Source organism: Pleurodeles waltl, chromosome 5, assembly GCF_031143425.1.
Source record: "Pleurodeles waltl isolate 20211129_DDA chromosome 5, aPleWal1.hap1.20221129, whole genome shotgun sequence".
NCBI classification, from domain to species: Eukaryota; Metazoa; Chordata; class Amphibia; order Caudata; family Salamandridae; genus Pleurodeles; species Pleurodeles waltl.
Genome location: NC_090444.1, coordinates 1142121176 through 1142137424, shown reverse-complemented (window position 1 = coordinate 1142137424; position 16249 = coordinate 1142121176). Strand labels below are relative to the sequence as shown.

Sequence of the window (16249 nt, the reverse complement as noted above, 5' to 3'; positions counted from 1 at the left end):
GAGGAGGGAACTGGAACGGAGCAGTGTTGGCTGAGTTGACAAGATATGCTCGCTCAGTAGGTTGCAACAGAAGAACGTACCCAAAGGATGTGAAACAAATCACATCAATCGACATCACCCCTCAAGCATCGGTCATTTGGAAGCAACTTTGCCCACTAGACTTTCCATGGTGACCAGTACTAATCATGCAGCACTTTCAAGTACAGCAATTTGAGCCAGAATTCCCAGAGGACTCTGTCGCGCCCAGCCAGATAGGATGATCACTCTGCCAGTAAATAGGCATTGTCAAGCATTGCCTGTCATGACAGCTGCATCACAGCACTCGAGGAACTAGAGTGCAGGAATTTGATGAGGACCTCATTGAGGACCAAGACAAGAGCCCGGTAGCGGCCCAGGGCACAGAGGCATTGCAGGACAGACAAGCTGGGGAGCTCCATCTGCACTGGCCTCAGAGCTGCTCTCGGGCAATGTTTCAGCTGGCAAAATTGCCAGTAGTCCTGGAGATGGAGGCCAAATTATTCACAGAGAGCTGGGAAGGTCTTGGGTAGAGCACTATTGTACATTTGGTCCATCGAGTACAAGCCCTTCACACACCAGGACTTCCAAGAGAATGGCACATTCCGAATGAGCAGAGCAGAACTGTGCTACAATGGGACCTTCACAAGCAATAATGGAAGCATGTCCATCAATCTGTGTGCGGCCTTCCAAACCGCCTGTGTCAATGGATTAGAGGACGCCATGCCGGGGGAGGGAGGAAATCAGGTATGGCGGCATGGATGGGGATGGGACACCAAACAAGTGATGCTCCAGCCATGTCCAGATAGGGGCATCCAGAGGCAGACCCAAATGTGCTGCCACCTGGGAGAGCTGGATCACCAGGAAATTAGACTACTTGTGCAGTAATTGTAGTCCACCTGTCTCTGTATCAGCCCACAGATGTGTCACCCGGAGCCTGGGCTTGTGGTTGCTCCCGATGGAAGCGCAGATATTCAAGTCAATGGATGCAAGCAGGGTCCACCGTAAATGCAGAAGTAGCATCCCGAGCAGGTAGTTGAGGCGAGAAGTGACAGTCATCTTAATGATCTGCACCCTGCCCCAGAGGCACAGATGCAGAAGGGACCATCCCTGGAAGTTCCACTTTGTGGGGTCCAGCAGCAGGATCAGATTATCCTCCACATTATGAGTGAGGCCTCTGTTGATCTTAACTCCCAGACAGGTGAGGCTGGATGAGACTCAGTGTACTGGGTAGTCTCGTGCACAGGCCATGGTAGTCGAACGGGAAACATTAAAGGTCACACTCTTGGACTAATTGATTTTGTATCCCAATAGCAGGGAAAGTCATCAATGAGTGAAATTGCAGTTGTTTTCAACGTCTGGGGATAGGACAAGATTAGTAAGATATCATCTGCATGAAGAAGTGCCTTGACATCACTCACAGTGATCTGGATGCCAGTCACTCTTGACAAACTTTAAGGGTGATGGTAGCCTTGTTGGAGAGAACACCCAGTGACACTCCCTCCTCTGCTTCCAGAACTGCCCTCACCAGGTTGGGGACCAAGATATCCTTCCTCGTTTTATAGAATGTGCCCAGGAACCCATCCTCACCAGGAGATTTGCATTTGGGAAGGGCCGCTATGGTGTCGGCCTCCTCCTACTTGGTGATGGCTCTGACAGGACCTCCTGGACTTCAGTGGACAGTCCCAGCAAATGTAAGGGGGGGCAGGTAAGCCTCTACCTGTCCCAGGTTGGCTCCTTGTTATGCAGAGTATGGGGAGGCATAGTAAAGAGAAAACCAGGCGGATATGTCACAAAGGTGTATGAGGAGGGCTCTTGAGGGATCATGGATAGCCGGGATGGTGAGATGTGATTCCCTCTGATCCAGTTGGGTATCAACGAGTCAGCCTGCCTTCTCTCTGTAGTGTTATCGGCACTACTGCAGCTTAACTAGGGCCTTTTGTAGAATCCCTCCTGAAGTAAGAATTCGGCCGGATTTTAGAATGTTGGTGGATCTAACTCAATGCACCTTGCACCACATTGTGCAGACATAAAAACTTGAGATAAACTTAATCTCAGTGGGAATAACATTTGTCCTTTTATCACACTCTCTTGTTTTGCAATGTGAATAATGATGGCCTGTTAGCTGGTTGTAATTCTGATATGTAAGGTAAAGGCCAAATCTAGAAACAATTCAGCATTTAGATATACACCGGCCATCTCCACTTTTACCACAAATTAGACGATTTCCCATTACCCTACTGCTTCTAAAGGAAGCCCTTGCTTTTAACGTACACCTTAAACTACAGATCATTGCAACAAAGGGTAAGAATGTAGACAGAAATTATTCTGGAGGCACCTTGCAGTATCAAGTGCTAACAGGAATGATGGCATAGCAGGCATTATCCCAGAATCTTGAACATGTACGGACCACCTGACAACACCAATGGTGAAACTACATTTGTCCCCCATATACAGTCAACTAGGTACTAGGGGCCAGATGTAGCAAACGTTTAGCGAGTCGCAAACGGCAAAATTTGCCGTTTGCGACTCGCTAAACGCGTTTCCCAATGCAGAAATGCATATTGCGAGTCGTTACCGACTCGCAATATGCATTTCCGACTCGCAAATAGGAAGGGGTGTTCCCTTCCTATTTGCGAGTCGCATTGGGATGCAATACCATTTGCGACCGCGTACGCGGTCGCAAATGGCATCGCAGTTACCATCCACTTCAAGTGGATGGTAACCCACTCGCAAATTGGAAGGGGTCCCCATGGGACCCCTTCCAGTTTGTGACTGGACCCAAAAATATTTTTTCAGGGCAGGGAGTGGTCCAAGGGACCACTCCCTGCCCTGAAAAAATACCGAAACAAAAGGTTTCGGTTTTATTGTAAGTGCAGCTCGTTTTCCTGTTAGGAAAACGGGCTACACTTAAAAAAAAAAAAAATGCTTTATTGAAAAGCAGGTCACGAACATGGAGGTCTGCTGACGTCAGCAGGCCTCCATGTTAGCGAGTGCCTATACTCGCTATGGGGCCGCAATTTGCGACCCACCTCATGAATATTCATGAGGTGGGTCATTGCGACCCCATAGCGAGTCGCAGTCGGTGTCTGAGACACCGTACTGCATAGCAATTTGCGACTTGCAAATTGCGAGTCGCAGGGACTCGCAATTTGCAAGTCGCAAATTGCCAATTTGCTACATCTGGCCCTAGATCTCCAAAGCGAAGTTGGGCCAACAATGCATAGGTATACTCCACTCTCTTTTGTAGTCTGGGCAAGCACCCAAGATATAACCCATGTGAGGTATTGTGTAGCTTGACAATAGACAAACTAGTATATAATATATAACAAGGTCATAACATTTGGAGGAATTATTTACTAAACGATCTGTGCACACAAATTCAATCTACATATACAAAGGGCCTTTTATGAAAGTGTAGAGCCCCGCTTATGTTTAAAAATCTAGGCATGGGTGACATTTTACTTACGATGGTGTAATTCGTGTAATTTGGGGGATTTCGCACGTAAAATTCCTAAAATTACGTCACGTTGATTAGCTATGTGTCATTCATAGCAAAACTTTAGAGTAAACGTGGCATTCACAGAAGTCGTTCACCATCAATGCACGAATATCTGTTTGCTGTGCTTTCGTTTTTTCGCTGTATTTTTAAACACGAAAGACATCCTCGTATCAAAAAATGACACGAGGATGCACTTCACATTGAAATATTATGCTAAATAACGGATTCTTGTTTTGCATAATTGCACATAGTTTTATGCATTTGTGCCAAAATATCACATAATTAATTAAAGCAAAAAATGCGAATTTCGCGCACCTCTGCATGATACTGCCCGTATTTATACTTTTTTTAGCGCCGCATTTGCGCCACTTTTTGGCGCAAAACGGCGCAAACCTACAAAATACAATGGCATTTTGTAAGTTTGCGCCGTTTTTGCGTCAAAAAACGACGCAAATGAGGCGCAAAAAAAGTATAAATACGGTGTGTATTTCTGGTAAGAATTAATCTCAAGTAGAAGTTTGTGTGAGTAAATCTTCTCCCAGGGTTGGGAAGTAGGCATCCAGGAACAGAATGCTGGGAAAATGTTGTTTACGCCCACAATCTTGTGAGTGTAAGGGCATTTACAAATTGTATTTCCGTTCGTTTTCATTGCCGAAACAAGTCAATTTGCTCTGGTTACGTGCAAAGGACATCCATTTCTTTGGCAAATAAGTGAACCCGCCCAAAATGACAAGGGTGTAAATAAAAGACTTTCCTTATACAGAATACTTTTTTCCCCTTGGAGAAAAAAAGTTAAGATGGTAAGAAATATGGGATGAACTGGGGTAAACTTCACTAATTCTGAGGAACACTCCTGGATAAATGTGTAAATTACCAATCAACTGAAACCCTACTCCAAACGTAGGTGCAAATCTACACGAACATTTGTTTTATTTAATCAGAATTTCCAAACAGAATTATTATTTTGAAAAAGGACTAACAGTTTATTAATGTCCTGAGACGTGTAATACATGGACAAGTACATGGACAAGTAGAAATCTCTTAACACAATTTGTGTTTGAGTTACGACCCATTAATCTGAGTTTCTGTTTCCGATTAATGTGCTGTTTAAATTAGTGTTTTCAATGCTACCCTTTATAATTTCTCATTGGACGAAGTGGATGGTTAATTTACTGATGTTCAGCACCACGGAAAGCTCCGGAGCCGTACAGCGCGCAGGAATAATATAACACTAGAGTCCAGGAAAGTGCCCCTGGAATATTTTGAATACAACACATAATGCTACCACCAAAAAACGAAACTCCTAAGTGCATATTTTTATAAAACAACCCTAAATGGAATAGAGTAGACATACAGTAATAGCAAAGTAAATTAAACATTAAAACGTAATGAAGATCACTATATGTTAATTGGCTAGTTTTTAGTGGAGCCCCGGAATACATTGAGTTCTGATAGGAATATCTCAGAATTTACTGATTGTGGTAAAAACATCCCAACTTTGATGCATTTTTTGGCTAGCCAACTGAAAAAGTTGGTAGCCTAAAATTGTAAATTTTTAAGAAATGTAAAAAACCTTTCCCTCTTGAACTGTTAATCTAAGCCAAAACGTTTCAGTGGTGAATTCTGAGTTTAGATTCATGGAGTCGCTGCACATACATTACACTTGCTAAAGTTCAGGTCTCCAGAAGAACTCCAATAGCGATTCAATAGTTCTGGGCACCAGTAGATCCTTCCAGAATCGTAAGGGGACTGGGGCCATGATAAATCCTGGCTCCAAAAGGCAAGTAAGGCACGCGCATACAGAGGCTACAAAGCAGCACACAAAGGACATTATAGTCCAAGCCTCGGGCTGTGCACAATTTGTGCAATTTGCGTTTGCATAATTACGCAAACTTTCAATATAAAATGTGCCCCGTGACTAATTTGGAAACACAGACACATTTCCTTGCTAAAAAAAAAAAAAAAAAATAGAGCGAAAAACCGAAGTGAGAGAATAACAGCTGCTTGCGTTCTGGTGGATTATTCCTATGCCTTCGTGCTATGAGTGATGTGGCTAAATTTAAAGAATTTTGCGTAACAAGGAATTCACCTAATTAGGCGATTTACACCGGCATAATTGAAATTTTGTCTGGGCCTACGGACCTGGCTAATTCTGGTGTCATTTACTACTGGACGAAGAGGGCCAAAGTGTAACTATTCCTGCAGTACCAAAGAAAACTAGGCTGATAACGCGTCCTTGCTCGTACCGTGCCCAGTGGAGCTCAGTGGGTACAAGAAGTGATGCAAAGAGTGCTCCCAACATGCAAGAAATCAGTGGTACGGGGGATCATACCAGATACGTCGAGCCCCTGTTTCTGTATACGTTCGTCAGCACTTGAAGGTTGGGTCTTTTGGGCCCTGCCTGTTCAGGGAGGCAATGCAAGGCTTTTTCAGTGGTTCACTGGGCATTCAGCCATACAGCAATGGCTGCAGGGCTGGTAACAGGGCTTCATGCAGTGCAGGAGGCTTAGTCCCAGTCTAGAGGATGCCAGCAGCATCCAGCTCCAATATCATAGAAGGCACCGGGGAGCATCCATGCAGGTCTGTTGTGCATGAGCTTCTTCACGTAGCCAAAGGCAGTGCCAGTGTATATTTAGTTACTGAAAGGTGGGAAGTAGTCCTCTGCTAATTAAGGCAATGCTATGTTAAATGACTGTGTGTCAGTCAATTCTTTTAGGATCGGCTTTCTAGGACTTTTCCATTCCTGGGAAAGATGAGGTGTTGCTGGGCAGAGCCGGTGTGTCCTGCTGACGGTGTTCCCGGAAATTTTCTAGGACTATCTGCCACCAAACTGGTGCTGCACTAGAGGCGAAGGCTCAGCCGGGACCTTTTGTGCACCACACTGAGGCAGATGCTTGGAAGGGGGGAAAAGAAATGTGCGATGACCTGGCTCCAATGCATTCCTGTGGGCAGCATCCATCCAACAATTTAGGAATTAGTAACACACAGAGGTAGGAAACTCAAAGACAGGTCCTCAATACTGTTCTCGATTATTTTTATAGGTATTCACGTTGGCGTTTGTGATCACTACATCGTTCACAATCAGTCTTCGGTTGTTGCTAATTTTTGGAATAAAACCATTCCCTACTAGTAGGAGGTCTCTGTGCTTCTATTCGGGTGGCCAGTAGCCATCTCCCCTGTGGTGAAGCCACACTATACCACAAAAACTTTTGATCTGCCACCAACCTGGAACCGGAGAAAAGGGAATGGAGGAGTTGTCCGTTTGAGAGCAGACACGGGGGTACACCATTTCGGATTCTTCCCAGTCTTTGTGGGGCCAGGGAGACCCTTAGGAGCACAGTTGTGGTTGCTCAGTGGGCTTTTAAGTAAAGAGTACCTCACATAAAGTCGTAACCACACAAATAAAGCAGATATTCAGGGAACAAATGAAAAAGTCAGGACAGAACAGCAACAGCCATGGACTTAAATGCTATAGGCTGGCCCACTTCGTGCATGCTGGCCACCGACAATGCATCAAACAGGAGGAGCTGCTGAGTTAAAGGCGCACTATGCAGCAGAAGAAACATTGACCCAATAAACAGCGTGGTGTTTGAAGAGGAGTGGAGCCTCGGCTGCTACATTCAGTGGCAGATGGGCAGATGTGGCTTGTTTCCAAGCGTATGGGCTCACCACCGGAGTTGACAAGCACTGACAGATGGGTACAGGAAGCAGAGCAGCCATTGTTATCCAGTAATCTTCAATAGACATTTCCAGAAAACTTTGATTTCTTATGTAGCTGTTTTAAAATAAAATGATATGTATGAATGCAAAATTGAGTTGTGGTCTCTAAATCCAGCGATTGCGTTATGTTTTATGAGTGCTGCGTCTACGTGCTTCTTCCGGCCTCCTTTAAAGGTGCCTGCATTTTCTAGAAATCATGCTGCCAGTTAATCTGTTTATATTGCATTGACTTTGTGCTGTTATCGGAGGCCAAGTGGAAGGATGCTATTAGTTGTCTGTCTTTATGACTGACTTGGTTGAATGTCCTTTGGGGAAAAAACAGGTAAGTGAATAAACTTAATTTATGACACTTCTAACCGTTATATCTATGTATCAAAATTGTCTCTTCAAACGAAGACACAGCAGAGCATCTGTTGGAAGGGGTGATTGGGGATGGGGTCTGGAGTTATTGTCAGATTCCAACCGGCGAAGACCTCACCTACTTTAAAGCTTGTGTTCAAGCTCGCTGACCTTCCTGCAGAGCATAAACAACATGCCACATAGAAAAGGAGCGAGATGGTATACTCACGTTACAAAGGCGTTTTGAAATCAGACTCAGATCATTGTAGCAGCATACACACTTTCTACAAGGATCCTACTTTTGGGTGTAAATCGACTAAGGACGGATGGATGGATGGGTGGACGGGAGGACAGACGAATGCAAAGATGGTCAAAGAGAGAGCGGACCAGATGGATTGGAGAATGGAATGAGAGAGGGATGTTTGACAGATAAACGAAAGGCTGGAGAGATGGGCGGAAAAGGCAGACAGTGAGCCTTGCAGAAAGTGACAGGGGGATAAGCAGCATTACCTCCCGTCCCTCCCTCGCCTTCCTTTTAACCAATGAGGCCTCCCACCTCCCCCCTAGACCCTCCCTTCCCCTTTCAAAACCCCCCCCCACCCTTATCCCCTCCTGTTCTTTTGTCTAGCCCACGCTAGACGGTTTTCTTTCCCTTTCTTACCTGCACGGCGGGGCCTGGAGGTCGTCGATGGAGGCACTCCTCGGGACGCGGTGCTCCGCGAGGAGTGCTACGGCTGGGTCACGTCTTGAGCGAACGGCATGGCTGCTCGAGAGGCGTGTACTGGGGGCCGGCTGACGGGGTCAGCCGGCCCTCTGTGGCTGGGGCGTTAGTTTCCGGGTTTCCGCGCCGCGGAGCCGCGAGGACCGAGGAACTTCAATTTTTGGATGCTGGTCAGGTAGGACGGGCGTTCTGCCCGTGGTTTTTTGGATTTTTACAAGGATTGTAACCTTTTTAGGGTTTGGTGGAGCCCTGTTAGGGGAGGACCAGGGTCCTATATGTAGGGTAGTGTTTTGGAATGTAAGACAGTGTTATTTTGGTTACCATGCCTAAAGCTCCAGCAAAGAGACGTGGTTGTCTCTTCTTCCTCCTCGGAGGTGGGAGGGGAGGGTAGCATTGCTCTTCCTGAGAACCCACAGGTACCTGACAGGGGTACTCCCCTCATGTCTAGTGAGGAAGTGCAGGATATGGTTGAAATGGCGGTCACCAGGGCACTGCAGGCTGGCGTGGCCAGGACTGTTCAGTCTAAGCGTGCGCACTCATCGGTAGCGGCAAGGAAATCCTCATCGGAGAGTGAGGATGAGGCCCCATCAACGTCATCTGGGGGGAAATAGGTTTCCAGAAGAGGTAATGTGGGCAGTGATGACACATGTTCGGGACAGTTTAGGTTTCCCTGTGTTTCAACCTACAAACTCAGAGTCTCATTTATTTCCTCAAATATCAGACGCCTTTTATGTTTGCCATGCCTTTCCAGGGACCTGTGAAGGATATGGTGTTTCGTGAGTGGAAGGATGTGGAGAAGGCTCAGGTTCCGCGATTCCTTCAGAAACTTTACTTACTTGAGGGTGAGGGGGTTTTTCCTCCTTCAATACGCCTGGACTCTATTCTGGCTACTCTGATTGGCAAAACGGCAGTCAATCCGGAGGATTGTGTGCCTACGGATGCCACAGACCGTAAAGTGGATTCAGGTCTTAAGAGGGCTTTTGCTGCGGAGAATCTGGCGCTGAAGGCAGGGATTTATTCGGCTTATGCGTCACAATCATTGGTTCAAGGCTTTGATAGACTGGCGGTGGCTGTCCAGGAAGGGGCGGAATGTTCGGAGCTCCTGGCTGGTATGGAACAGCAGGCCAGATTATTGGCGGATGTGTCTTCAGATATAGTCCGTACTTCGGCTCTGGCATCTGGGTCTTTGATTGGGGCTCGTAGGTCCCTCTGGTTGCGTTCATGGAAGGCTGATCCAGGGGTAAAGGCGGCCTTGTTGAGACTGCCGTTTGAGGGTTGTAACTTGTTTGGAGAACTATTACCATCCATACTTTCCAAGGCGTTTAAGGAGCGGAAGCATGCCTTACCTTATAAAGGGGTTTCTTCTTCGGGTAAAGGGTGGAAGAAGCATTCCAGTTCTTCTCCTACTAGGGTTGCTAAATCCTTTTCGTTTAGGAAACGGCGTTTTCATCTGCGTTTTTCACCTAAGAAGTCTACTCCTGGGACCCGGGGTGGTTTCAAGAAGGGGTCCTGGCATTCGCTGTGGGCCTGGCAGAGGGCCGGTTGGGGGATGACTGTGTCACTTTCTTTCAGCTTGGGAGGCCAGTGTAAACGATCATTGGGTACTAGACATGGTGACCAATGGTTATGTCATAGATTTTGTGGCGGTTCCTCCAGATTCCAGGGTGCATCCCACACCTCTGCCTTCAGAGGGGTCTTGGAGTGGAGCATTATGGGACGGAGTGCGGGACTTACTGGTCATGGGGGCCATTTCCCACGTTCCGCTAGAGGACCGAGGTCAGGGCACTTATGCGGTCTTGTTTCTTGTGCGGAAAGTTTCAGGGGGATTTCCACCGGTGCTCAATCTGAAGGAGGTGAATACCTGGATCAGGACAGTGCATTTCCGCATGCTGTCCATTCGGACTATTTTTCCATTGGTCAGGCAAGGGGATTTTCTGGTGTCACTGGATCTGCAGGATGCTTACCCACACGTACCGGGGGCATGGTCCTCTCAAAAGTTCCTGAGGTTTGCTGTGGGGCAGGATCATTTCCAGTTTTGCGTTCTGCCTTTCGGTCTGAAATCTTCTCCCCGAATTTTCACGAAAGTGCTGGCTCCTCTAGTGGCTTTGCTTCATTCAGAAGGGGTGTTTCTGCACCCTTATCTAGACGACATTTTGATTCATGCCCATTCACGAGACCTTTTGCAAAGGCAGGTGGCCCAAGTTCTTGGGGTCCTGCAATAACACGGGTTTTTGATCAATTGGGGGTAATCATGTGCCGTCCCAGGATCTGGTTTTTCTAGGGGCTCGGTTTCAGCCTATTCTAGGGTTGGTGACTGTGTCCGAAAATAGGTTGGATGCTCTCCAGGCTTTGGTAACGAAGGTATGGTTACTGTCTGCTCCCCGAGCTCTTCTATGGTTGCGACTGCACATTTGGCGTCAGTGATATTTTGGGGTTCTTGGGCACGTTTCCATCCCCTGTGCTTGGTGACGTGGTTCTTGAGTAGGTGGGCTCCAGGGTCCGGTTCTCTGAGGGACGGGGTTCCAGGGTTCGAATTGATTCACAGAGAGTTGCAGTGGTGGTTGGATGCAGACCACCTGAGGGTAGGGGTGTCTTTGTCACCTCTGAGACCCGTGGTGGTGACGACGGATGCCAGCCTCTCCGGTTGGGGGGCATGGATGGGGTCAGCTCAGATTCGGGGGTTTTGGTCCCCTCGGGAGGCGAGTCGGTCATCTAATTGGCGAGAATTGCGGGCTATATTCCTGGCTCTGGTCCATTTCCAGGATTCCCTGAGGGGATTGGCGGTTCTGGTTCGCACAGACGTCTTAGTGGCCGTGGCCTATGTCATTCGGCGAGAGTGGTAAATGTTCGGGCGGATCTACTGAGCAGAGTGTTTCCTTCCTCTCAACTTTTCTCTCTCCGGAGGTCTCTGTTTTCGGCATCTGGTTCGGCTTTGGGGTCTTCCAGTGCTGGATGTGTTTGCGTCAGTAGAGAATGCGATAGTGGGGTGCTTCTGCTCCCGGTTTTGGTGTCCCCAAGCATGGGAGGTGGACGGGATGTCATGTCCTTGGCCGCAGGGCCTTTTTATATGCGTTCCCTTCGTTTCAACTATTCAGGGCATTTCTGTTAGGTGCCAGTGGCTTTGAGTTCTACCTTGCTGGCTTCATGGAGACGTTCAACTTTGCTTTCTTATGGTAGACAGTGGAAGGTGTTTTCATCTTGGTGCTTAAGTCGTGAGTTGGATCCTTCCTGCGCTTCTCTCTTTGAGGTGATGCAGTTCCTGCAGGACGGTGCTCGTTTAGGGTTGTCAGTGGCTTCTCTTCGGGTACTGTGGGCGGCTATTCGGGCATTTAGGGACCGTGGCGTAATCTTCAAGTTGAAGGGCGATTGATGCCTGGATTTTTTCAGGGGCTTATTAATTTATTTCCTCGCCCGGTACGTTCTTTTCCCTCATGGGATCTGTCCTTGGTTTTGGATGTGTTGACGGGGGCCCCTTTTGACCCATTGGGGGACTGTGATTTGCGACGTCTATCTTTGAAGACGTTCTTTTTGGTCACCATTACTTCGGCTCGTCGGTTGGGGGATTTGGGGGCATTGGCATGTTCCTTTCCTTTTTTGTACGTTTTTCCCGGTAGGGTGGTTCTGGTTCCGGTGCCTTCCTTTATTCCAAAAGTCAATTCTTCGTTCCATTCCAGGCAGGCGGTCATCCTTCCTTCATTTTGTCCGGATCCCTCATCAGGGGAGGAGGTCCGTTTGCATTCGTTGGATGTACGTAGGGTTTTGTTGGAGTATCTGCGGGTGGTGGCTCCTTTTCGTACAGGGGATTCTCTGTTTGTTACTTTTGGTCCGGCGCGCTAAGGTGAGAAACCTTCCACGGCTTCCTTGAGTCGGTGGGTTCGATCTTTGATTCTGTTGGCCTATTCCTTGAAAGAGGTGGTTCCTCCTCTAGGGATTCAGGGGAGGTCTTCCAGAGGCATGGCGGCGACGGTGGCAGAGCTTCAGGGGACTTCAGTGGTGGATATTTGCAGGGCCGCCACTTGGGCTTCTCCTTCGGCGTTTGTGCGTCATTATAGGCTGTCGGACTTGGGTGGTTTGGAGTCGGTGTTTGGTCACCGGGTCTTATCCTCTATGAGATACTGTTTGGGATGTTCTTGGTGCAGGATATTAAATAAGGGTCTTGCAACTCGATGTCCGTCTCCTGTGTGTTTTTCTTGCTATGTCTCATTAGTTAAAAGGAAGGCGAGGGAGGGACGGGAGGTAATGCTTCCATTTTCTTACGATAATTGCATTACTCCTAGTCCTACTCCCTCGCCTTCCTTTTCCGTTCCCTCCCACCCTCCCGGTACGGACTGTCCGAGTTGCGGCTTGGGCTTGGTTTTTGTACAGGAGGGGATAAGGGTGGGGGGGGGTTTTGAAAGGGGAAGGGAGGGTCTAGGGGGGAGGCGGGAGGCCTCATTGGTTAAAAGGAAGGCGAGGGAGTAGGACTAGGAGTAATGCCATTATCGTAAGAAAATGGAAGCATGTAAGAGAGACAGACTGTAAGATACATGGATGGTCAGATAGATGATGAATGGATCAATGGGTGTACTATTTAATGGGCAGATACATAAGTGGATTGATGGGTGTATAGTACAACAGTCAAATAAATGAAAATGCATATAGATAGGTATAAGGGTGGATGAATTGATGCTCAAAAGTGGTGTGAATACGTATAGAGATGCATTACATGGTGGATGGCAACCGGATGAGCCTATTGGTGGTTGGCTAAAGCAGCTCCCAAGCAAATTCATTAACTGAATGCTAAAATGTCTCAGCAGCAAAACACAACATAACACTTTGTAATATCTCTACAAATACTTCAAATTCATTGAAAGTTCTGACTCTCAAACAGAGATAGAATGTCTCAAAGTCTAAGGCTTCAGTTGTGAAGTTTGCCACCTCTGACCTCTGCCTTTAAGCACAATATCAAAATTAACCTTTCTTTGAAGTCTCCGTCAGACAATTCATTTTAGTCAGGTACTTTGATTTGATTAATTTCACAAAGCTGCACTTCATCCCAAGACTTTGTTTCCAAAACATGGCTTTGTGACTGGGGCTGTGTGGTCGAAGAGTCGATGAACGGACACAAAGACGGGTATACGGATGGATGAATGAATGCATAGACATTGTATTACTGTATGGATATAATTATTGAGTAATACCTTTGGGGTTGCACAGTAAGGCATTATTAAGACGTTTCTAGTGCAATAAATTGAAAACACTTTTTCAAAACGTGTTACTTTATATTTTTTAATTTAAAAAATCGTATACGAGGTATGCGACACGCAAGGAATGTAATTAGTGGCTTACAGTTAGCATCGATGTTTCAGTAGGCTTATGAAAGAGCTAAAATGTTAAAGAAATGTTTAGCATTCAGTTATGTCATGAATTTCAGTTGGACCACAATTTAATATTTCTTGATAATATTTGTGTACAGACAGAAAGAGGTGCACCGTTTTTACTGCTGGTGGACCATCACATTACAATTTTTCAACACACAGAATAGTGTCTATTTCCCACCGTTTAAACATGTTCAACACATCAGCATGTAATTGTTCATTGATGACAATGTTACTAGATTTCTAAGTACGCTAAAAAAAGATATAGCAAAATTGCAGATTAAATTAATCCACAACAGTTCAGCCCCCCAAAACGAATGAAAGCATATATTAAAAGTAGCGCTTGCAGGCTTCAAAAGGTGGGGGTAATGGCTGGGGGTTTGTGAAATTGAGTAATTTTTTGTCAGAAAACTGTATGGAATTTCCTAGAATTTGTTGTCAAATGTATGCAGAATTGTGCATTTGGCATGAAAAGTGGTTTGCCAGTATCTCACAGGGCTATTTTCATGCAAGGGCATACATACTTCACCTAAAAAGTCAAACTGGACACAGGCAAGAGACCGGTTCAAGCAGAAAATATCTCTTAGCAAGACATTTTCTGGATGAGTTTCTCTCCCTTGAGCAATAAATAAGCAAAATAGTGAAAATTGAAATTTCGAGACAGTTCACGAATTTTACAGAATGCAACATTTAAAAATGTATTCAATTTCACCAGCGTAATTTAAGTTTATCCCAAGCCTAGTAAGGACACCAGAACTACTCCCAATGTTAAAGGACTTTTTCGATATCACATAAACCTCTTTAATTCATTTGCATGGTTCAACGTGCTTGCAATCACCAGACATGCACTCAAGTGAGAAACACTTTCAGGATATCCCCTCACTCCTACTGATTTAATGCCTGAACTCCTCTTACCATAGCAGGGTAAGTTGGGTCTGCTTCTTCTTGTCCTTAATGATCTGAGTGATTGTTTTCCTCTGCGAAAGTTGCTTGTCTAGCGAGTTCACTCTCTTGTAAAGGGTTTCGATGTCCTCTTCTTCTGAAGACATGGTCTCACCAATGAGATGCATTTCTATTGCATTAATGGGGGAAATAAAAAAAGAAATTTGTTGCCATGGTTTCTCAAATGCTTTGAGACATCAGTTATTGCACCCCTTAGCTTCTGTTGCTACTGAGCTTTCTTTACACTGCAAGGTCACACTGTGGGCTTTTTGGGGCAGCCTAAGCGAGTTTTTACTGTGTACGCTTATTCATTTAAAGATGAGGCAACACCAGCAATAATTTGCTTTGGAAATCATTCACCACACCCCAGTGACTTCAGAATGTAACTCACCTGCCTTTATTCCTATGGCTGACCCAGCCTCTTCTTCCTCGCTAGTCAGCAGGTTCCCTTCCACACTGTCAGCACACAGGCTTCCGTCAGAGTAGAACAGTCCCTTCCCCGTAATGCTTCGATAGCAATCCTCTTGTTGGAGCCTGGGTGACACCTTGAGAGATGGGTGCTCGCCCTGGAAGGAGTCCTCACCACTTAGGGTTTCTGATGGCCTCTTCATTGGCATCTTGACTCAGTAGTAGAAAATGTGCACGTGCAGGTTTTGGAACAGAGAACTGATGGCTTCAGGGAGCTGCCACAGGCATGAAGCACCTCTTTGAGCCAGAGTAACAGCTGGGAGTGATGCAAAACAAAAATAATCCCAAACAGTCTTCAGTGTTTAACGGGTTATTTCACACAAATAGGCTTCGAACTTAACCCACTGCTCGAAAAGGAAACGGAAAAAACAGAAACAGCAAGTATCTATCATTATAAGAAACCAGACATTGGATCCAATGAAGAAAAAATCCAGTAGATAAAATCGCTGTTTGCAGCAGGGCCTGACAGTTCCATTGTGAGCCCCTCTATATCATTTGCTATTTTAAGCCAGCACCTGACCACGCCCCTCTGTTAGCACAAGCTGCTATCATAAGCACAGCAGTTGATCATCAACAGGTTGGAGCCTCGGATCCCAAGCACTGTTACTCTGAAAACATGGCTGCCCGGACCAGTACTAATTACATTGAAAGTGACGTTGCTTCAGTGATTTGGGTTTATTTATCATCTAGCCATGCGTGGGGGGTGGCAGTGGAGTGCTGTTCGGTGGCATTAATGATTAACAGAAAGGAACAATCGGCTCTGATTGTGTCAGTCAAAGGGGTGTTTATTATGTGTTTCCACATCTCGAGCGGGGCGAATGAACCTATGGCGCGCGCTGAATGGTTCTCTTTGCAGAGTCAGTGATGCCAATGCGCCCATATTAACAGCCGTAGTAAAGGTAAAACTGTCCTCGGTGTCAATCACCAGCGGCCTACAATGTGGGAGGGGTACGCACCAATATATCGATTTATTGTACCGAGCAATTCTTCTTCCATTGGCAAACGGGCCCATTTTTACTTTTTAGAACTACTGTTTTTGAACATAAATGCAGATTCAGAGGCTTTCAGGTAGGGTTGGATCCTTGGAACGCCTCTCTTTGTTAAAGTGAAAGAAATGTTTAGGGATATTACGTTATTTCTCCTAGAAAGCATGAGCATATCTTGAGATAGAAAAAAAAACATTCC

At 46.2% G+C, this 16249-nt stretch overlaps 1 protein-coding gene across 1 annotated transcript in view; it reads right to left on the bottom strand.

Annotated features, from left to right (window-relative positions):
* The window catches only part of RFX6 (regulatory factor X6), a 337979-nt gene extending 322468 nt beyond the window's left edge, over positions 1 to 15511 (bottom strand). Inside the window, exons 1-2 of the mRNA XM_069236757.1 lie at positions 14988 to 15511; positions 14570 to 14726 (exon numbers count right to left, since the gene is read on the bottom strand). Of these exons, the coding sequence (XP_069092858.1) occupies positions 14570 to 14726; positions 14988 to 15213 (383 nt within the window). The 5' untranslated portion in view covers positions 15214 to 15511. The remainder of the gene's footprint in view (positions 1 to 14569; positions 14727 to 14987) is intronic.
* Positions 15512 to 16249: the final 738 nt, after the last annotated feature.